The following is a 22003-nucleotide window of genomic DNA, read 5'->3' on the forward strand; positions in this document are numbered from 1 at the left end:
GACGCCGTAAACAAACACAGGGCAGCTCAGCATCGAGCTACTAACGCCAAACGCATCCTCTAGCAGCATCGAATATTCCAATTCAATAATTGACAGTCGCACCTGTCAGCATTGTTCGTGCCCGAAGTTACAAGGTTTCACTTCTGTCAATAATACCCCTGTTTACGAACAAAATACTGTAAGCAGTTCAACCACAGTAGTCCATTTCGTTTCTGTCCCTAAGTAGCCTTTATCACCAATTTAGGCTTTTTGGGTAAATCTATAACAGTTAAACATGTATGTGGTTTCACACTGAAAATGCGTTCTTCTGCTGGTAACAAGAGGCTCTGAATGAAACCCAGTCTGTACCTAATAAATCCAGAAAGGAAGGTAAAAAAAAATTAAAAATAAATAAATATCCCGTACTAAGAAAAAAAAGAAAAAATACTCAATAGATAATATTTAGTTCTTTTGGTAAAACGTACATGTCCAAAGCGAGAATAATACAGTACATACTTTTCTTGTTTGTTTTTTTTTTTTCCCACAAGGACAAAGCACTCTTTATAGCGTTACAACGCAAAAATAAAGAGATTATGTAAAGTGTTGAAATGATGTACATTACTAGCACTACCTCGACAGTTACATTTCAGTGTTGCGTCCAGTGGAGAGGGTGTTGAAAAGATTTTTTTGCACTGCTAACACAGCTTTCACAGGAAAGTGAGCATGACTACACCTGAACCTCACACACAATTAGCTCTCCTTCAACTTTTCGATCTGTGGGGAGCTCCGCTAACATTTCAAGCTGTCCATCTTGCCCCCTCTTCCCTCCGCCTTCTCCCGGCTCTGCAATCATCCCCTCTTCTGCATTGTCCTCTCCGTCTTGGCCACTAAATATGAGCTCCCCTTCCTGGATCACCTGCTCGGTCGCGGGTTGCCAAGTTGTGGTGGCGCCTTCTCCCTCTGCGGTGGTGACGGCGGTGTACTGGTAGAAGTCAGAGTCTGCTTGAAACATGACCAAAGCTTGGGCTGTGTGAATGCGGACGTGTTGAGCTAGCGAACTAGCATCCAGGAATTTATCCCCGCATGAATCGCAGGCGTACAGAATCTGTGTGTTGGGGTCTACAAACACAAAGAGGGGAGAATTTTATTATGTCATCCTGTTGAGTTTATATAAGTCTGTGTTTAACTGAGGAGGGCCTAACTGATTAATGTCAATTGAATGGCCTTTGTTATCTACTGTTCACAGAGAAGTCACAACTCCTGTCATCATCACTATGGCACTGTTATTGTGTCTGTCTCCATGTGTTGCTGCACCGTTTGTGTTCAGTCCACAGCTTATTCAGCACTCTTGTTCTTTTTAGTCTCACCTGCTTCCTGCACTTTCTCTACCGCCTTGGTAATTTCTGCTTTCAAAGCTTCAGTTGCATCAGCACACACAGATGGATCCACTGGTAACACTAAAAACACATTGACAAACATCAGGCTTTCAGTTTCACTCAAAACTCGGAATGCACATCATTTTCCATTGGAATGTTTGTGTACATGAAACCCTGAAAATGACAAGTGATGAGTATCGCGTCTCTCCGTCCAGCCATTTGCAGCTATTTGGCAGATACAGTATTTTAGCAAGTGTGATGTAGTTTAAACTATTACTGCAGTACGATGGTTTGACTTTTTTCAATGGATATTATTTCATCTACATGAAATAAAGTAAACAAAACCCAGGTGTTGCACATTGGTCTAATATAATTATAACAAAATGATTTCATGTCGAATGCTCGTAGTAGTCAAAAATTCCGAAAAAACTTCATATGTGGCAAATGCTTGCCAAGTTGACCGCTTTGCACATCTAGGAATTTTCTCAGTTAGCTTTATAATGTAAATGTGATGTGAATTGCTTTATAAACTGGAAATACTTTCAGTTCGCAGCTGCGCATCGTTAATAGCTTGAACTTCTTGACTTCTTTATGTGCAAAAGAAGATTTTAATTTGAAGGCGCTCTCAACTTTCTGACCAGTACAGGTCAATATTTGAATTATTATATTTTACATAAAACGAGTCTAAACATGGCATTCTGATTAAAATTCTGGTTTTGGATTATGAATTAGGAGCTGTTTTTATCCAGCTCAGGGGGCAGTAATTTTGCCAATACTGCAGAATGTTAATAACATCACAGTTGCTCAGGGCTGACCTGTTTTCTGAGTTGGCTCATGTGACATTCACAAGTAATTGGTCGTTACCTGAGCCCCGAGCAACTGTGATGAGATTTTCAGTTCAGAGCAAGTGACAAAATGGCCACCCTTTGATATGTAATTTTGCTAATGCTTTTGCTTTTTCTGATGCTTTTGCTAAATTCCAAAAATGCAAAATAAGAATACATTAGAATACTGTTTTTTGGTTGGAATGTGGCCTAAGCACATACAACCTGTGGTTGTAAAGAAAAGCTCATCATACAAACAAATTATGACAAAACAAAGGGCATTTTTGTGTAGCTGCAGGTGGATCATTCAAGTTTGGCTATAATTTCATTAATACGAGGATTACCCCAAAATACTGTGTTATCGTTTTTATTTATTCATTTTTCCCAGTAAAAATGGCCGAGTATAAAAGGTTTCCGACCTCTGACCTAGGCCATCTTTATGTTGAGTAGTCTTTCTTTTCTCAGATCCTCAAAAATACTTTTGTCATGGAATGTCATTTTGACCTTAAGCGACCAGTATGAGAAAGTACGAGCGCAATAAGACACAATTTGACACACATTCACGACCGAGATCTTGCAGCATTAAGTGAGCTGAAATGGCCCAAATTTTGCCATTTTGTGAGATTCTGTACAATGTGTATCAAGCTTAAGGTGTCAACTCCCTGACCTGATAGCTGAGCCACAGCGCTGGCCGCCAGGGCTTCTGTCGCCAGGGTGACAATGTTCTCGCCGACAGTCACAATGCTGATCTCGCCATTGGAATTGGATCCCCCGACACAGCCATCATCTATGCCACTGCCCGCACCAGGCCGCCGCCGCTTGATGCCAGCCTTGCCGCGGTGGACGGTCTTGATGTGAGAACGCAAATTGTCCACACGGTTAAAGCCTCTGCCGCATTTGTCACACAGGAAGGGCTTCTCTCCTGCAGAGAAGTCAATAGTCAAGTGAAAACCGTCCCAGAGGGGAGCCAGTGCGTAAGTTACCTGTGTGAACGATGACATGCTTGGAAAGGTCGCCCACGTTGACAAATGACTTGTTACACGTTTGACATTGGTGAGGACGGACGTTGTCGTGGTGGCGAATGTGATTGGCCAGTTGACTGGACTGCACAAACCTGCCAGGAAGAGAAATCCCAAATTAAGTTCTCCACTGCACACTTTCTAAGTTCAACACTATCATACCTTCCTGAGACCCAGCCTATTCATTTGTGTCCACTGTAATGGACATTCGTCTTTGGTCTACAGTGGTCTACAGTGAGTGTCCAATATATCTACCATGCATGTTTTTGGAATGTGGGGGGAAGCCGGAGTTCCCAGGGAAGACCTATGTGGGCACGGGGAGAACATGTAAACTCCACAAAGGACAGCCAGAGCCGGAAGCAAACCCACGACCTTCACATAAAAGGCGGACATGCTAATCAGGCTTCCACTAAAACGAAAAAAAGTATTTTGCGTTCATTTTTTAAAAAAGCTGCACTTTTCTCAATAAATCACCAAGGTATCAAATTGGTATTGGTAGTTCCTCATACTCAGGTACATAAAAATGTGGTATGGACAGCCCTATAATAGTTACAAAATATTCTATGCAGTGTTACAATGAACAAAATGAGAATGAGTAACTTATGGGCTATGAAACCAATTTGCAGCCAGGATGTCCAACAGAGCACACTAGGACTTAGTAGGGTAGCTCCAATGATTCAAAAGATAAAGACCAAAAACAAATGTCCACTACAGTGGACACAAACAGGCTGGGTCTCAGGAGGATATAGTGATGACTGCCGTTGACCTTTTACCACAACGATCACACACGTAAGGTTTCTCTCCAGTGTGCTGGCGGACGTGCGCTATGAGGGAACTGGCCTGGGTGAAGGCTTTGCCACAGGTAGGACACACGCACGGTTTCTCTCCTGTGAGACAGAAGCATCGCTTGTGTGGCCATTCTTTCAAGGATGGAGACACGGTGTGACTGTCGTACCTGTGTGGATGCGTTCATGCCGCTGCAGAGCTCCAGGATCACTGAACGCTCTTTGGCAATGCGTACAGACGTATGGTTTCTCACCACTGTGGACCCGTGAGTGACGCTTCAGATTTCCTGACATATAAGATTTGACGGATTAAATCAATTAGATCAAATAACACCTTGGATGTTTTGTTAGGCAGTGCCAATCAGATTCTGCAGACACCAAACAGACCTGATTGAAATTCTACCACAGGTTATGAATGGAGATTGCCCCCTGGTGGCTAGTACAAAAAAAAAAATGCAGATATGCCACACTGGAATATAAACCGCAAATTTCAAAAATTGCGAGAAAAACGTAGCAGTTATGATCCAAAATTTACAGTTAAAAATGATTTTTGACATATTAGCTGTCAAAGGTTGTGAATAAGTAGTAAATAAAATAAAAAATTGACCTTTCACATGTATCGTCTACAATGGTAGCAAATAAGTTAATGTGATCGTTTGATAATCGATTAGCTGCCGATTAATCGTTGCAAATTGACTTGGATTGCATTAAAAATAAATAAAAATAGAGTGTCCATGTAGAAGAAAAATTACTTTAAAAAATCTGCAATGTAGCAGCCAGAGCTGAACTAAAACATAGCAGGGCAATATTAATGAAGATTTTTTTTCTTACCTGAGGTGGTAAACTGTTTGCCACATTCTCTGCACTTCAGGGGCCCATCCGCTATATGGATTTTTAAGTGGGCCTTCAGATTTCCGGGCTAAAACATGTGACATCACAGAAAGAGTTGGCACATTCAATACTGAGTGTCAATTGACATTTCTAATTGAATGACTGATCTACAGTCTTGACCAAGCAATTTCCTATTGAATATTGCATCCTATTATTCCTATTGAATAAAGCATCTTCTGCATGCCCTTACCTGATTGAAGCGTTTGTCGCAGTGTGGACACTTGTTGCCCTTGTTGGCGTCGTGCGTCTCCAAGTGTCGCATCTTGGCGGTGGGGTCCGAGAAGGCCTTGTCGCAGTGTTCGCAGTGGTACGGCTTCAAGCCGCTGTGCACCAGCTGGTGGCGCTTCAGATTCCCCGAAGTTGTAAAGAGCTTATCGCAGGAGTCGCAGCTGTAGCGCGCCTCGCCGGTGTGCCGCTTTCGGTGCAGGTTGAGCAGGCTGATCTGACGGTAGCTCTTTCCACAGATTGCGCAGCAAAATGGCTTAAGGGGGCTGCGGGATGAGGACAAGATGGCCGCTTGGAGCTCAGGAGGTTGATTTGGAATTGAAAAATTTTAAAAACGACGTGAATCTGACCTGTGTGTTTTCTCATGAGCTTTACAAGCTGCCGCGTCAGAGAAAGCCTTGCTGCATTCTCGACAGGTAAAAGGTTTCTCCCCTGTGTGAATGCGCATGTGCCTCTTGAAATTGCCAGTGTGCGTGAATTTCTTCCCACAGTCCTTGAAAGTAAGAGCACATCATTTGTTTAGTTTTCATACGGTACAAAGTCAAAATTTTGGATACACAGCCTGACACAGAGGGGGACTTTTTTTCTCCATGATTTTATAATGTCCTAAATCATTAATACTGAAATACCGATGGAATTATTTGGTAAACAGAAACATCTTTTTAAAAACAGACTGTTTTATAACTAGATTCTTCAAAGTAGGCACATTTTGACAGCCTTGCACTGCTTTGTATTTTCTCAGTCAGCTTTATGATGTGGATTTTGCTTCATCAGATCATTAATGATTTTCAGTTCAAGGCTGTGCATTTTCAAGACTTAATAGCTAGAATTTCATGACCGCTTGGTGAGCATTTGAAAGTAAGTGTTTCCAAACTTTTGAGTGGTCCTGTAGCTCTTACAATTGGCTGATATTTTGCAAATTAATGAAATACTTCATGGCCAAGCTACAACTCACTTATAATTCCTCCATTACCATCTATTTTCAGACTCTCCTTTATCCTAACATTTGAAAAAATAAGACAAAACTGTAAGAATACGTATAAATACGTAGTTGGAATTGAGTTAAATAATATCGTTGAGTGAAATTGTTGAAAAAATGGAGTGTGGTCCCCTTGGGAACTGGGGATGTCCACAAAAACGACTAAAAACTACTTCTTCTACTCGAAATATATTTTAAAGAGATTTTTTTTTAAAGAAATGAAAAAACCATTAACCTCTTCTCCATGCTGCCTACTGCAAACACATCTCACCTCACATTTGTGCGTCATGGAGCTGTAAGGCTTCGACTCGGATCGACTGCTGACAGCAGTGAAGTTGACTGCTCTCTCATCGGTGGTGTTGCTTGCGCCACCCTTGGGCTGACCGGTGTCCGAGTGTGTCTCCGTGTCCTTGTCTTCATCAAGCTCCTCACTTTCATCTTCCTGGCCCGAACTTGTCACGCTTTTCTTGGGTTCAGTTTTCATGCCTTCATCATCCGTGTCATGCCCTTCAGTTCATCAAGAGAGACCAATGAGAGACAGGGTAACAGGTTTGACAGAATTTGACATATTTGGGGTTGGGGTCATGTCAATCAGACCAATCAAAAAAATTCAACAGGAATAAAAGCCTTAAAACTAGCAGTTTTCACTTGCCCGGAAACTGTATATGGATACCATTGACAAGTGAGTGTAGAACACGAACGGCTCACCACGTAGGAAGTTTCGTCGAGGTTTCTTGATCCGCCTACCACGAGAATTGGTAAAAATGGGGGTGGTGACAGATTTGATGGGTGTAACTGGAAATACATAAAACATTTTATGGTGATGTGAACGATTCTAACTAATCCCAAAATGCACCAGAGGGCTTTGCATGCCACTGAGATAGCATTTCCTTATGACAAACTTACGTGGTGTGTAGTCTACATCAGAGGGGTCATCCTGAAATGTGGATGAGACGTCCTGTATAGCATCATTATCCTCCTCCTCATGCTTCACAGATGCTCCTTTTTGTGCAGCACCAGGTTTGGCAGGTTGCACAGGAACTAGACAGCTTTTGGTGGAGTTCACCTCCAAAACGTCTGTCTTCTGTGCGTTCACATGGAGGTGCTCAGTTTGGTCCTGATCTTCTGTTAGTTTGTTGCCGTCTTCTGTGGTAGTTGTGGAAGGATCATGGTCATCATTCAGCTGCCCTTCGCTTGCTTTTTCACCTTTTAGAAACAATATGTAAGAGAAAGGTGTTTCTCAAACATATTTTCCACTTTCATCAAAAAGGGGTTAACAGTCTTTAGAAGAAAAAAAATACATTTGTTCAAGTTAGTTAAAAGTGTTAGTAGAAATCTGATAGGAGTATATTAGCAAAAGGATTGTTAAAATTATATTGGTTAAAATAAGTAAAGCACATTTTCTGCTCAACAGGTAGGTTTGCATGTTTTTGGGAATGTGGAAGGAAACCGGAGTACCCGGAGAAAACCCAATCATGAATGGAGAGAACATGCAAACTCCATGCAGGGTGGAAGCCGCAAACAAACTCACTTACACACACATGCACACACACTTAAAATGTAGTAGTTGGAACTAATGTCAGCTTGTTTACAGTGTACATTTTGCACAGTGCACATTGTCAAGTGATGCTACATTCAAATCTTGCTTGCAGTTTCAGGACTGCAAAGTAGCCTTTAATAGAATGTAAATGTTCAAAACCTGACCTCATATTACAAAGCTCACTTTTAGGTCAAATATTTTCTGCTAACACAATGCAGACAAATTCACTTGAAAATCTCAAAGGTTGACACACACTAAATCAGCTCTGATTCTACACAAAGATTGGACTCACCTTCAGCATCATCCACATGGGATGGATCTGGATTGAGCATAGACTGGTACACGGTGCAAGCGTTCATAACCTCTTGTATTTGCAGGAAATTGGCAACGATCATCACATCCTCAAAGTTGTCATGAGTCAAACTCAGCTTGGCAGTGTACATGAATTCCAGGACCTGGGCCAGACCTGCGGGGATAGAAAGCATTACGAACTGCTGCAGTCACAGAAAACATAATCAAAGCATTCCTCACAACCTGCGGCATTGCTGATGTCAAGGTGCACCACGTCCTTCTGTTCCAGAAAGAGGGTTTGGAAGTAGACACTGCAGGCTGCCAGCACGCATTTGTGAGCCTTGAAGTCCACTCCATCCACTACAAATGTGCAGTCACACAACAAACCCTGCTTGCGCTGGCTGTTGAACTGCTCCAGAACCTTCCGACTATGCAACGGGAACTCCATTGTCCTTCAGGCTGACACAGACTGTGTGCGTTGATAAGTATAAGGTCATGTTATTCAATAGATTACAAAGTGTACAAACTGCAGCTGGATGGGGACCGTGAAGTCATACCCCACCTCTCGCCTATAAGAAACAAGTCCTATAGAAAATCGAAGGAAAAAGTACAAAGGCTGGACAGGGCTGGAATGAACACTGTCAATGGAATTCATTCATTTTTACATTGTTTTGCATAGAGCAAAAGCCCAGTGCAAGACAACCACAGAGCCAATTGTGGTGAGGCTTACACAACAACATGGTGCCTTTGGCTGGGCAACATGAACCCAAAATAAAATCGCGATTTCTCTCATCCATTTTGGACAATGACGATTTCAGTTTATTTGAATCAAAGTAATGAACCTAACATTTATTTAAAACAGTTGTGATATCTTTAAAAGTAGACCCTGTGCAAAATGTTCAAAGGACAATAACGTATGATGATTTCAAATCAGTTTTAACGTAAACACAACATTTGTGCATGCAGTGAAAATAAAAAGAAAAAAAACTTTTCGTGAATTGTGCATAACTTGCTGTATGCAACAATAAAGTAATGAGTCGCTATTGCAAACAAGTTTTGTAAACCACCCAACCAGTCGCTTGTGAAAGACATACATTTCACGATTTAGCAAGAGTTAAAATTGCCGATTTTCAAAATTTGGAAATGATTTAATTCATTTGGTTTATTGCCCAGCTCTAAAGGTGTTTTTTTTATCCGGGAAGGTCGAATTAAGGCTAACCACTATGTTAACCACTATGCTAACCACTAGGTAACTAACCATTATGTTTGTTGAAGACTACAAATCCAAATGGCTTCTTCGGGTCTACATTTCTAGATATGGAGTAAAACATCTATGGAATACTTTTAAAATGTTACTTTATAAAGGCTTGTGTTCAAAGGGGCGATGTCGGGGTAAAGGAAGTTTGATAATGCGTACATTTAAAAATACTTCGTATTTAAATGTGACCCTTTTAACAGCCTTTATGAGTTTAAAATGTCATCTTTAAATTCATTTCGGAGAAATTGTTTTTATATGTACTGTCACGCCAATGAACCGTTCGACATTCATGTTTTAGCTACATGAAGGTTTAGAGTCATCATAAGAGCAAATGAAACACCTTTATCTTTGACAGCAAATGGCAAACATCTACGGATTCTAACGCTTTCGGACACTTTAACCATGACGCTTTGACTCTAGTGTAATCAATCGATTACACTGCCTTCACGATCCTCGGGGTCGTGTTATCAGGGATGAATTTAGCATGCCTAACAAGGATGTCGTTCGGCGGACAAGATGGCGGGTGCCGAAGCCAAAGCTTGTTGTTTTCAAAGCTAGCTCTGCCAAAACGCCTCCGAGCCGCGCCGTAGTTTACCTACCCCCAAAACCGCGTGCTTTTGTTTTCTTCTTGTACACGCACTCGAACCTGTGGCCCGTTTAGAGCTAGGCTAAAGTTGACCTTAGCAATGGACCCGATCGAGTTTTTCGGTGATCGATCCTATGCTGTTGACTTGGTTCAGCGCCATCTTCCTCTCGCTGATCGATTGATAGGGACCAGTCGGCTGTCTTTTCACGAGCATGCGCGGTGGAAAATATTTGCAGTTCCGCGTTTGACCGCCTGGCTGTACTCAAACTTAGCTGGTTGACAATTTCAGATTTGCAGTTTATATTTTTACATAATTGTGCACATTGAGTCGAGCATTGTGTATAGGTCTAAGTGTTATAACTTTGGGGAAAAAATGAAAATTGTAAATATGGAATGGAATGGAATCGGTTCAGCATGAAAAGTGTACGTATGTATGAGAAATGGGCAAATTTAGTGAAATATAACGATTACAGGAATTTCTTGAAACGTGTCAAATGTTTTGACAGCAATTTCTCTAGAAAAAAATAAAATAAGAGTGCTTTTATTTATCAGTTTGTCGCGTACAGTGAGTGAACTGCTTATTCACTCATGGCTATAATTCCACATGAATAGCTGGCAGATATTCACTAATATCGTTTGCAAAAAGTATGTTTGCAGGGACAAATGTTCAACTGTGCGTACTTCTTATTTCCCCCAAATGCTTATGTGAGCGGAAATTCCATCTGTGATGTTTGAGCCTTGTACGCCCTATAATGGCAGCGTTTCAGTTTTTTTTTTTTTTTTTAAGAATGTCTAATCATACAGTTAAAAGACAAAGAAATCACTCCTGAAATTGTATCTGGGTCTCACCGGCACCCTTGTAAAAGCTGCTCGATAAACGGATCGCAGGAGTCCTCTGTCCTGCCATGTCACTCAAGATAATTCCCATTCAATGATTTCCCTTGACAAATCTTAGACTCTCAGTGTTGCCATGTGTTTTTCCTATTTTTTAGTGGATCTAAAAAGCACCAGAATGAATTTCTAAAACAAAACCCCCATTTACTGAGCCACAATCCTGGATATTATATAACACCTTTAGATAGACATACATACATTGAAGATAGCGTTCTGCTAGGTGGAGAGCCATTTGGTTACTATGGGAACAGAATTCTCATCTAATACTTAGAAAGAAGAGCGCTCTTGTTGAGAGTCATATAAGGGTCTAGTCCCTCAAAAGACTCAAATTGGTGTGTAGTGCTGTTTACCTGTGTGAAACATTTTTTTTTTTTTACTTCCAAACATCCAAAATATACAACAATCTCTTTGTTCATCCATGTCAGCAGTGCATAGTGACAACAAAAACAAATTTACTGTTTACGTACTCTTAGATTAGACCAGTGATTCTCATCTTTTTTTTCTTTTTTTTTTTTTTAAATAATCTACCCCCTGAGCATAGTGGAAGGGGGGGGGGGGGGTGTTTTTTCCAGCCAAGTACCCCCTAACCAGTGCAAAGCCTATTTTGGACACCGCAGGTGGAGTTCCAAAGTTTAATAAATGATACAAGGATGGCGCAGCAGTCTATTTGAAGTCATTTCATTTTTACCCAACAATGCTTTTTACTAGAGAGGGTACTTACTTGGCTGAAGGGGTACATCATTGAAAAATAGCATGTGACTCACTGCACTAAGAGTAATGACAAAGAAATAGGCTTGGTCAGTCATTTCATTGCCATGCGTTCCTTAAGGCTTGGCAGTGCAAAGCATCATGGTCTATGTATTTCACAATGCTCTCATTGGCTGATTTGGGCAAAAGGAAATGTTTTCTTTCATACTGATATGTTACATTTTAATATCATGAGTTTGTAACATGACAACGAGGATCTTGTGGCAATTTTAAAAGAGTTATCTATCGTCATTATCGATATATTTCTAGACTATCAGATGAAACCTGCAAATTACAGCAAGTTGACTGGGAACAAAAGGAGTGAAAAAGCTAAAGCAAAAAGAAGCTGAGTGTGTGGCTTCCACATTTTCACCACAACAAATCTTGCCTTTTTCTGCAAAATGTTTGGAACCCGTGCTGTAATCGGGCCAAGTATGCCAGCACAAGGGCAAAAAAAATGACTGGAACATGTGAAGGGGTATCTATAAGCATATAATATTTAGCAACTCCAGACATAGATGGTCTAACATCATTTGTTTTTTTTTTTCTGGCTCTTCAGATGCAAAATTGTGTCACTAATGGCAATGCTCATCTGTCTGAAACTTAACAAAATAAAGGCATAAAACATTTTACAAAAGAGTCATCATAACACAAGTTGGCTATACATTGATTTAAGTTGAGCTACTCTTAATTTGAAAAGAAAAAACCCTGCTTGTGCCCGCAGAAACCCAGTTAAAATCTTATGTACTCTCTGAAGTACCTTTACGTACCAATAAAAGTACCCATACCCTCATTTGAGTATGGCGGAACTGGATGGCACAAAATAGATCTTGAACCCGTGTATCGTCATTGCCCAACACACATCCGCAAGTGCAAGCAATATTCACGAAAAAATAAAATACTCTCACCAAACAGCTGTCAGTATACCATTATATTATTTGTATAAATGTATTTCTTAATTTCATAGTAATGTCATGATAGTTGCAAGACGAGTATATTTAAATAAATACACACACCACATTTGTTTAGAAGGGGGGCTGTTACTGGATCAATAAGCAGTATCGTTAAGAGTTCTAGACTGGTGTAAAAAAAAAAAAAAAATCATCAATACCTTTATCTAGTCACTAATGTCAATGCATATCTGTATAAAGCTTAACAAAATAAAGTTGACGTACATTTTGCAAAGGGATCATTATGACACAATTTAGCAAATAGGTTGATTCACGTTCCAACTAATTTGCTCAGAATTTGAAAAGTACTCTTCCTGTCAAAGCACTGAAAAGCATTCAATTAAATTTGCTGAAACCTGCACAAAATCTCATTTAGCACCTGCAGTACCTTTATGTGTCCCTATTTGAGAACCACTGCACCCGTTTTCAGCCTATTATGCACCTTTTGTTCATCATACACTGTGATGTAATGTATTATGTAAATATTACCCCATTATAACCATATCATATTGTACTTGTATTTTGCCCAGTATTACTCCGCTGTCTGGAGCCAAACCGGCATCGGAAATCATAACCTATTCTACCTGGATAAATAAAGGTCAATTGCTTTTACTGGATGGTAAATATGTTTTTGTTAAGCGGGAGAAAGCCAACGTACTCATTGAAAACAAGCCCAGATACCAACGAGATCATTAGGCAGATGCACAAACCACATGCCAATGTGCCCAAGAATTCAACATGAATCCAATTGAAGACATTCTTATAAAACATCCGTGTTGCCACTGTCATTGCACTCATAATATTCCCAGACTGGATTTTCTTTTCCAGACGTTTGTGTGAGCAGGAGAAGAATCGAGATAGAGGGGAGAGGAGGGGGTTTGTTGGAGACGTCAGCAAACATGCATTCATACTTTCTCCCCATTTTCTGCTCCCTCACTCAAGCACTCTCTCTCTTTCTGTCTCTTTCTTCCTCCCCGCGAGCCAGCTGCCCTCCCTCGTCATCTTCAAGCCATCATGGGCACCAGATAACCGCCTGCAGGCTTTCCACACATCATGGGTTGCTGCCTCTGTAAAAGTCACAAAGGTCAGTGTCGACATGCATGAGTGTCTGTTTGTGTGTGTGCGCCCGCGCGCGTGCGTGCGTGCGTAGAAACAAGTGTGAAAGTTGCTCTGATCATTTCATGTTTGCAAGAGTGACTGACACTGCTGACACGTCAAGGGCAGACATGAAGCGTCAGACCCTAAAAATACCATACACATGTAACAATACATGACCTGAATGCATCGAACAAATAATCAGTGTGAAGCACCTATTAAAGTACAAAAAAAACTTATTACCACGAGCGTGAATATGAGTAGCTGTTTTTTTTTTTTTAAAGCTCTAAATCTTTTTTTAGGATCGCGACAATACAAAATGCCGGTATAAAAGCGCCTCTCGTCATTTGCATTCTATGAGGTGACGCTGGCATGCAAATGCTCACTTGGGGCCTCCTGACTGAGGAGAACTCAAATATGAATGAGATGTTAAAGTGATTTGACATTATTGTCAAGGGTGTGATTGAACTCTGATACTGCCATGCCACATTTTCTCTCTGAATTTCGAAATAAAAAAAATCATAACAGAAGGATGGCAAACATATACCTTGGACGTGTGTGTGTGTTTGTCGGCTCTACCAAGATGCAGTTATGTCTTTGTTTGTCTAGTGGCCATGTGTAAGTTTATCCCTGCCCTGGTGACTTAAGTAAATGGAAGTGTATCACTCGCCTCCTGTTGCTGTAGTGTTGCCATAGCAACAGCCAATTGTCTTGACGCCACCTCTCAGGGGAAACCCCAAGCGTGTGTGTGAGCGTCCACTGACCTTTTTAAGAATTTTGTTTCTCATTTCCTCTTGTCATTCAATCAGCCTTGCTTACAAAATGAAGTCGGCATGAGGGTCTTATCCCAAATACTCAAATATTATATACAGTATTTGGGAAATTGCCAAGCTTGAACTTTGACCGAGATAATACATAAGAAAGTAATAGTTTGGAACCCCCTGATCTCTGTCGAGAAACACAAAAGCGCACTCGGAAAACAATTGTGTAACGGGCATTTGTGTGTGTGTGTGTGCTTTATCCCCAGAGTTCCACTATCCTCTGACAGTGTTACATGAGGGTCATCCACAAACCTCTGCCAAGGTGAGTTAACCCCACCTCAGATGATTATTATTGCTATTATAATAACAAGCTGAGCTATAATGCTCTTAAGCCAGGCTAAATTCCAACCAGTACTCACAGTGACTAAAAAAAGTCTACACAACAACTATATGTTCAAATGACAGGTTTTTGTGGGGAAATCAAGATGAATAATTTTAAGGGTAAAACGACCTTTTCTAGTCAATAAAACTGTATGCTCTATGCTCTCCCACTAATCTAACCACGGGATTGTGATTATGATTGCGTTAATAGAACATAAATTAAGCAGCTGAATCTAGCTGGGTTTTTTTTTTCATGGGTCACCTAAAAATGACATCACAGTTGCTCAGGTGACAACCAATCATGGCTTAGCTTGCTAAAGTCACATGATGGAAATCAGAAACCTAATTGGCCACGATTGGTTGTTACCTGGGTTCTGAGCAACTGTGATGTCATTTTCAGATGAAAGCCAATGACTTACCCCAAAAAAATAAATAAAAACGTGGATTTTGCAATTTATTTATATTTCAAAAAGGAATATAATCAGAATGGTGGTAAGACCAGTGGGAGCCATCTAAAAGGGTGGCCATTTTTTTACGAGCTGTTACCTAAAAATAATGCCATAATTGCTCAAGGCATGGGTGACAACCAATCATTGCTCACTCTTTTTCTGTTTGGTCGATTAATGTTAGCAAGTGGAGCTGTGATTGGCTGTTAGGTCAGCTCTAAGCAACTGTGATGTCATTTTCAGTTGACAGAAAGAGGCAACTTGGCTGTATTATTATTTTTTTTATAAACATCCTGTTGGAAAGAAAATTTGGGGGGTTGACTTTGCCTTTAAAAAGAAAAGAGGGTTGCAGATCAACAATGTAGGATGTACAAGGGCCACTGGGCTCAAAGACCGTAAATCTGGTTTCTTTTCGTTGAAGTCCAACTCATTCACTGCCAGTCCACTTAAAATGGATTTTTGAGTTTTACAGATGTCAATAACAATGAATGAATTAAGAAATGTAATGCCATTCAGAATTTAATTTCCTTTAGCCACATGGGTTTAAAGACAAATGAGGTCATCTGACCCTATTCGGTAGTCTGATTGGGCATCTACATACCATGTATGTTTTTGGGTATGTGCGAGGAAAACTGGAGTTTTAGAATGAATGACACAGCCACGTCGTCAGTCCGAAGAGGGTGTGCACACTTGTGCAAATCCATTATCTCAGTTGATTATCCTCGTCTCGACAGGTGCAGGTTATATGTCACATTGATGATGTAAAAAGTAATTGTATTTACAAAATTTTAGTGACTTAATAAGATCTTTGTACTGCTCAAACATAGCTCTTCATCTTGCATATATTCTCTGTTCTGCTTATAACAAGTGTGAGGTAAGTGTGAGCTGTAAGCAGGAGGAGCTGTGTCTCTTCTGTCTTCATATTTGTCTCAACAGATTGAGTCTCTCGTAAAAATCTGCCACAATGATTCCAATATGGCCTACTTGACACCGATTTTACTCACAGCATGTCGTAAACAGGGAGGAGAGAATGGAAAAGTGGCCGGAAAAATCTATCCTGTGTGGTTCTCACAATTGGCAAAAACTACTTTGGTGTGAACATCACATTCTCTGAATGTGCACCTTTTATTGAACATCCTTTCAGACTGGAGGTGTAAATGTTGCGTTTGGTACGCACCCTTTCTTTCATTAAAAAGTCTTTCTCAATGGCATTGTCAGTGTTGCTCCCACGTTAAGCACACAGTCTGTGTGCAAACAATCTCGCTTTATTCAAGCCTGCATTTTTGAAAAGTTTCGTATGTCCCATCGGTTATGCTTTGCGCAGTTACCTTGGGACCTAGTTTAATTCGTCAAAAAAAGAGGTAAATTCTCCATCACTGAGTGACAATGTAAGCGATCTCCTTCGCAGCCCAGCCAGCCAGTCCAGACTGCTTCAGTAAACAAACAAGTCTCCTCAGAATAGGAAGACATGGGACACGCATGTTTTTAGCTTTATGAAAGGCGAGGAGAAAACAATTAGATTGTTCCTCTAGTTTGTCTTGCTACCGAGCAAGAGGGCGATCAGTTATTGCTTCTCAACTTGCTTGCTTGTTAGCCATAAATTGGCTTCCCTTGGATCTACCAATCAGTTTTGGTAGTTAGTTTATTTCAGAGATATTTGTAGATTACTTTGTATGCAGTTTTTTTTTTTTTCCCATCTTCAAATTAAATTATTCCATTTTTAGCGCGTCGTGCCTCCAGCCTCTCTGCATTAAGGTCCACAACTTTCCGCCACCACGCATGTTTTTGGAGTGTGTGAGCAAGCCGGAGAGCCCGGAGAGAACCCCCGCGGGCTCAGGGAGAACATGCAAACTCCACACAGGAAGATCGGAGCCGGTTGGATTTGAACTCTGATCCCTTAACTGTGAGGTGGACGTGCTAAGCCCTGCCCCACCGAGCCGCCCTAACAAGATAGATGAAGTTAAAAAGCTAAATGGCTCGTTAACATCTATCATGCTTCCTAGAAAGTGAGCTAGATTACTAGAGTGTGAGCTAGATGGCTAGATCTGAACACACATGCCAGCGTTCCATCTGAAAGGGATGCGCAAATCGCACATTTCAAATTACATTGTTATTTTGTTGTCAATGACTTATCCTACACAATCAGTCAAGCTTTTCAACTACAATCTAGTATCGCTGGAGATCTTTGCTGTTTCACAGATAGCAATGGAAAGGGCTGAAAAGAGCGGTAATAAAGATGTTTTGTTTGCAGGATGACCAGGCTCCCTCAAATGGCCAGGCAGCAGACAAAAGCAACCACTACAACATTGGCGAGCTGGCCACGTCCTCTCTGTTAGGTGAGACTGGATGTGCACATTTATATTGACGACAAGATGAGCTTCCCTATGAATCCAGCGTGAAATGTGAGAAATGATATTAGTAACCATGGAAGCTAAGTATGTTATTTCCCTCCTCTGTGCTGTATTATACACACGCACACTAAATGTACTCTGATATTCAAAGAGAAGTGGACAGATAAACATTCAAGTATGCTGCGCTCACTTATTAGACTCAGCTCAGCTGTGTCCCCCTTTTCATCAAAATGCACTTTTCTCTCGCCGAAAGCTCATTTCTTACTCTGATAGCACAATTAGGAAAGCCACAAAAAATGGTTTCAATAGTAGAACGGATCAGGCCAGGCTGTGATTAGCAAAAATCTGTAAACATATCAGTAATTGACATCCATAAAATGTGCAGTACAAAGAAACACCCACTGTGAAATTCTTGAAAAAACAGGGATAAACCTTCAATAACCCTATGTCCATAAAAATATGGGATTGGCTTTTTTTAAATGTTGACCAAGCATCCGTAAATAAAGGGCTTCACTGCACTGTACTGTATTACCTCATATACCTTTCCAAAAATATTCATTAGTGAAATTAAGTGATTTTTTTGGTGTGTGTGTTTATTATATATGTTGATTTTTTTTCTTTTTGTTATTCTGTTTTCCCTGTATTACATGTTTTTTATTTTTTTTTAATTTATTCAGATTTTTCATGTTTTTATGTTATGCAGCTGTAAAATTCCTCACCACACACTTAATGCACATTTAATGTTATATATAATGCACAGTAAAAATCGGGGAATGATACCAGGGAAAAAAAACAAACAAGTAAAGTTATTTTCACTCACAAATTTGACAACCAAAAAAAAGGTGTGCGGCCGTTGGCTCCGCCCCCTAATTTGCAGGCGGCACAAGACATTAGGGACATGGGATGTGAGACTTTGCAGTCAGAATTCTCAAAGTGGGAATTGGAAAAGGAATTGTTTTTGCCATGTGAAGTGTATTTGTGATTAAAAAAAACCAAACTTTTTTTTCCAGGCACTTTGATGCACTTTTTTCTGTTTAGACAAACGGTTAACCTGTATAAATGTAATAAAAAAAATGTCATAAAAATTGTAAACTGTACTTTTTTATAACTTATTTATTTATTTATAGCAATTTTTAAAGCTAGTACTGTAATCTTATATGTGGTCGGCGTGGCAAGAGTGTGTGTGTGTGGGGGGTTGCAAAATACAATTAAGAAGCATTGCTTTATAGTGTAGATGTCAAACTCAAGGCCCAGGGCCAGATCCGGCCCACCACATCAATTTATGTGGCCCGCGAAATCCTGAGCAAACTTCAAGTTTCTGGTTAAAATACTAAATTCAAGATCTCAATATTGAAGCTTTAACTTCAATATAATCACCATGTAGTGGTTCTCGTTCTTTCTTTCAGGGCTTTATCTCACCCTAATGACTTTTCCTTTCCACATTACGTCCATCCTTCCTCTGCTTGCAGATCTTTATTTCATTGCCTTTATCAAGATGCATCCTCCCTATTTAGGTCTGGTGGCCACGATAAAGGAGCACATCACCAAGCCCACGGCCATGGCTCAAGGGCGAGTGGCTCACCTGATTGAGTGGAAGGGCTGGGGGAGCGGTGGCGAGGCCAGAGCGGGCGGGGGCGCTTGGAACGGCGGATGGGCTCGAGGAGGCGGAAGCTGGGGCCCGGAGGAAGATCAACAGTTTTACTCCCAAATGACCGATGAGATCAAGGAAGCTCGCTTTGCTGCCGGTGAGTCAGAAGAAAGAATCCGATTGAGAGAGAGAAAAAATAAAATCCACGTGGACGTTGTTTTTGTTCTCGGGCAAGTACCTGCGATCAATAAAGCTCTCGGGGGACAATGACTCACAAGGAAAAAAAACAAAGCTAACGCGTTTGTTTACAGGAGTAGCGGAGCAGTTTGCCTTGGCTGAGGCCGCTATGAGTTTTTGGTCCTCTAATGACTGCTGCGAGCAACCTTCGACCAGCTTGCAAGGTTGGTTGTCATCTGCGCGGGCTGTTGGCCTTTCTTTCTGTGATAATGATCAAATTCCACTCCATTGCCCGTTTCTTAATGCCCCCTATTCAAAATCTCGGGCAACAATTGTGTTTTATGCAGTCAAGAGACAATACAAAAGGCATTATGAAATGCTATTCGAAATCCATTCATGTGGATAAACTACATAGAGAGAAACTGAGATTTCAGAATACCGTATTTTCACGGCCAAAAGACGCACTGTAAAGACGCAGTCTCAGTTACGGCTGCTTTTTCAGTCTTATCACACACATACTACGCACCGTACAGTTAAAAAAAAAAACATTCAGTCATTTTACGTACCGTACAATTACAAAAAAAAACATTCAGTCATTTTACGTACACGTCACTGAGCCACGCTATCATTTTGTCTTCATCCAAGCAGCCCTTTTGATTAGCCTTCACAATGATTCGAAGGGGAACTTTTCTTTGGTCAGAAATTTCCACATAAAAATCAAAAATCAGTTTTTGTTCATTAGCGTGGCAACCAAGCACAACCATAAAAGCCAATTTCTCATGAGCTGTTGTGCGAATCGCCACCATGCTGGTCCTTTTTCTTTTTTTTTCCGACGGTGTGGCTCACTGGCACTGCTACCACTAACAAACACTTTTCAGTACACAAAGTCCCCCCCCCAAAAAAACAATTACATAATTTCAATAAAAAGGCCTATATCAGACATTTCCAAACCCAGTCCTCGAGGGCCTCCTATCCTGCATGTTTTCGATGTTTCTGTCGTCCAATGCAGCTGATTCAAATATTCAGATCGTTATCAGGTTTCTGCTGAGGTTGCTGATGAGCTGATTATTTTAATCAGGTGTGTTGGGAGGACAGAAACCTCAAAAAAAGTAGAACAGGAGGCCTTCCAGGACCGGGTTATACATCCCAACATAGAATTTTTCCTGTTGTATGTCAGCGTGGATGTTGGGGCTGAGGACCCAAAAGCACCAAAGCAGGATGTGCTAAAAATAATTTGATTACAAAGGGAAATCAACAACCCTGGTCTAAAGCAGAAAAAAAACAAATGCATCAAAGTGCCTGAAAAAAAGATGCCAAGACTTATTTTATCACAATTACGCTTCACTTGGCGAAAACAAATCCTTTCCTCTGGGGTCATCCACGCGCCCCCCCAGGGGAGCCCGCCCCACTATTTGAGAAACACCGGGTTAAAGAAACATTCAGGCAAATCGGACTGATGTGGAAGCGCACTACTGACATTCTATTGGACAAAACACTCAATTACGCTTTGAGCCACTGCAGTCAAAAGAACGACTTTGAAATGAGAAAGTAAAAACTGTTGGGGATTAATTAATACAACTTTAGAAAATGATTTAGGTTTTAAATGTAGGTCGATGCTGTTTAACTTAAAAAAAAAAAAAAGTCAATCAAGGTGCTTCAACGTTCCAGTGGCTTTCCAGCATGTTTGATCTGTCCCTTGTATCTTTCCTCATCAGGGGCACCAAGGAGACAGCTGTTATCTTGTTTCTTGCTGGATGACACAACTGTCAGCGCTGCCCAGTACCTACACAGCATCCATGCTGAGACGCATGGCGACAGCCAGCTTACCGACCTGGTCGGCCCCCAACCACCTCCCGCGGCCGCCATCGAACGGCAGGCGAAGTTATCCACCAACGAGGACAATTGCAGCGCGGTCACGGCAAAGGCCGTCGTGCGACACATAGACAGCAGCTCGCTGTCTGAGGATGATGTCTTTTATAATTAAACACCTTCACGTTGTAATTACTGCCGTGCCATTGAGATACAAAGTGACCCCACGAGAGCTGACGTTTAAGATTCGGTTGTTCTATGTCACCAGTGAACTCAATTCAAGTAACTTCAAAACGAGCTGCAGGTAGGCAGATGGTAAAATTGAAAAAGGTCAGTTGAGCCGTTTATGCCGCTCCTTGTTCAAGTTTACAGTCTAGCTAAACATGAACACGTATACTGTAGCGTTGCTTGAGGAAAATGTGTTTACTTTGATGCTAAAAGGCTAAGGCCTAATCAGTCACGGTGATATCAACATGAATGAGTAACCCTTGGGGGAATATGAAGGTACTACAAGGGTTTGAGAGATTTTGACAGGGTTTTGTTATCCAGCAGCACATCCAATTTAAACCTGTGACAGGAAGAGAGCACTGTATTATTCTTTGCAAATTAAGAACAAATTACTTGGAACAGGAAGCATCTCATTGCTAAATGTTGCTGTGGTGACTCCTTTGCAAATCACGTTTTCGATGTCAGTTTGTGTCACATGCCTTCAGTTTTATATGGACGTGCATTGTCATTAGTGATAGAATTCTCAGGAAGACAAACAAGAAAAAAATCATAACAGTAGAAAATATACTATCTTCTGGAGTTGCTGAATAAAATACTTTTGGAGAGACTATCAAAAATGTACGGTAGCAGAGTTTCAAAGTTTAGTGAGTCAGACATGGATGGCACAGTACTCAGTTTTTAGTTTTTTTCCCCTCCATCCTAAGAAACGCTGCACTGGTTGGCGGTACGAGGCTGCGCATATATATATATATATATATATATATATATATATATATATATATTTTTTTTTTTTTTTTTTTTTTTTTCATAAGGAGTACATATA

At 40.8% G+C, this 22003-nt stretch overlaps 3 protein-coding genes across 6 annotated transcripts in view; 1 reads left to right on the forward strand and 2 right to left on the reverse strand.

The window, feature by feature from the left end:
- Positions 1 to 426: 426 nt before the first annotated feature.
- Positions 427 to 9937, reverse strand: zbtb17 (zinc finger and BTB domain containing 17). 2 transcript variants are annotated; one of them, XM_088441542.1, is made up of 15 exons: positions 9767 to 9937; positions 8153 to 8378; positions 7911 to 8084; positions 6985 to 7284; positions 6787 to 6873; positions 6350 to 6585; positions 5450 to 5592; positions 5065 to 5365; positions 4815 to 4902; positions 4154 to 4270; positions 3965 to 4085; positions 3163 to 3293; positions 2847 to 3101; positions 1347 to 1436; positions 427 to 1098 (listed from the first exon to the last, which is right to left on the reverse strand). In XM_088441542.1, the coding sequence occupies exons 2-15, from the start codon at positions 8355 to 8357 to the stop codon at positions 707 to 709; spliced, it is 2640 nt and encodes an 879-aa protein (XP_088297668.1). In that variant the 5' UTR covers positions 8358 to 8378; positions 9767 to 9937; the 3' UTR covers positions 427 to 706. The 2 variants fall into 2 exon arrangements, with proteins under 2 accessions (XP_088297668.1, XP_088297676.1); XM_088441550.1 differs by having other exon boundaries at positions 8153 to 9937.
- fam131c (family with sequence similarity 131 member C) lies at positions 8048 to 21915 on the forward strand. 2 transcript variants are annotated; one of them, XM_088441610.1, is made up of 7 exons: positions 8048 to 8382; positions 13330 to 13428; positions 14467 to 14522; positions 17279 to 17363; positions 18893 to 19123; positions 19278 to 19367; positions 20859 to 21915. In XM_088441610.1, exons 2-7 carry the CDS (start codon positions 13398 to 13400, stop codon positions 21125 to 21127), a joined length of 762 nt encoding a protein of 253 aa, XP_088297736.1. In that variant the 5' UTR covers positions 8048 to 8382; positions 13330 to 13397; the 3' UTR covers positions 21128 to 21915. The 2 variants fall into 2 exon arrangements, with proteins under 2 accessions (XP_088297736.1, XP_088297728.1); XM_088441602.1 differs by having other exon boundaries at positions 8049 to 8382; positions 13173 to 13428.
- Positions 11422 to 22003, reverse strand: part of clcnk (chloride voltage-gated channel K) — a 44422-nt gene continuing 33840 nt past the window's right edge. For both annotated transcript variants that reach the window (XM_088441569.1, XM_088441578.1), the window contains one exon: positions 11422 to 13411. In XM_088441569.1, the coding sequence (XP_088297695.1) occupies positions 13349 to 13411 (63 nt within the window). In that variant the 3' untranslated portion in view covers positions 11422 to 13348. The remainder of the gene's footprint in view (positions 13412 to 22003) is intronic.

The sequence above is a fragment of the Hippichthys cyanospilos genome, chromosome 2 (assembly GCF_059441005.1).
Source record: "Hippichthys cyanospilos isolate Australia breed blue-spotted pipefish chromosome 2, RoL_Hcya_1.0, whole genome shotgun sequence".
Classification (NCBI taxonomy): Eukaryota; Metazoa; Chordata; class Actinopteri; order Syngnathiformes; family Syngnathidae; genus Hippichthys; species Hippichthys cyanospilos.

Coding starts and splice junctions, on each gene's coding strand:
- zbtb17 (XM_088441542.1), bottom strand. CDS start 8,357: ATGGAGTTCCCGTTGCATAGTCGGAAGGTTCTGGAGCAGTTCAACAGC. Junction 5,366..5,449: donor GCTCATGAGAAAACACACAG/GTCAGATTCACG, acceptor CTCATCCCGCAG/CCCCCTTAAGCCATTTTGCT. Junction 4,903..5,064: donor GCGACAAACGCTTCAATCAG/GTAAGGGCATGC, acceptor CACATGTTTTAG/CCCGGAAATCTGAAGGCCCA.
- fam131c (XM_088441610.1), top strand. CDS start 13,398: ATGGGTTGCTGCCTCTGTAAAAGTCACAAAG. Junction 13,429..14,466: donor CCTCTGTAAAAGTCACAAAG/GTCAGTGTCGAC, acceptor CTTTATCCCCAG/AGTTCCACTATCCTCTGACA. Junction 17,364..18,892: donor GGCCACGTCCTCTCTGTTAG/GTGAGACTGGAT, acceptor CTCCCTATTTAG/GTCTGGTGGCCACGATAAAG.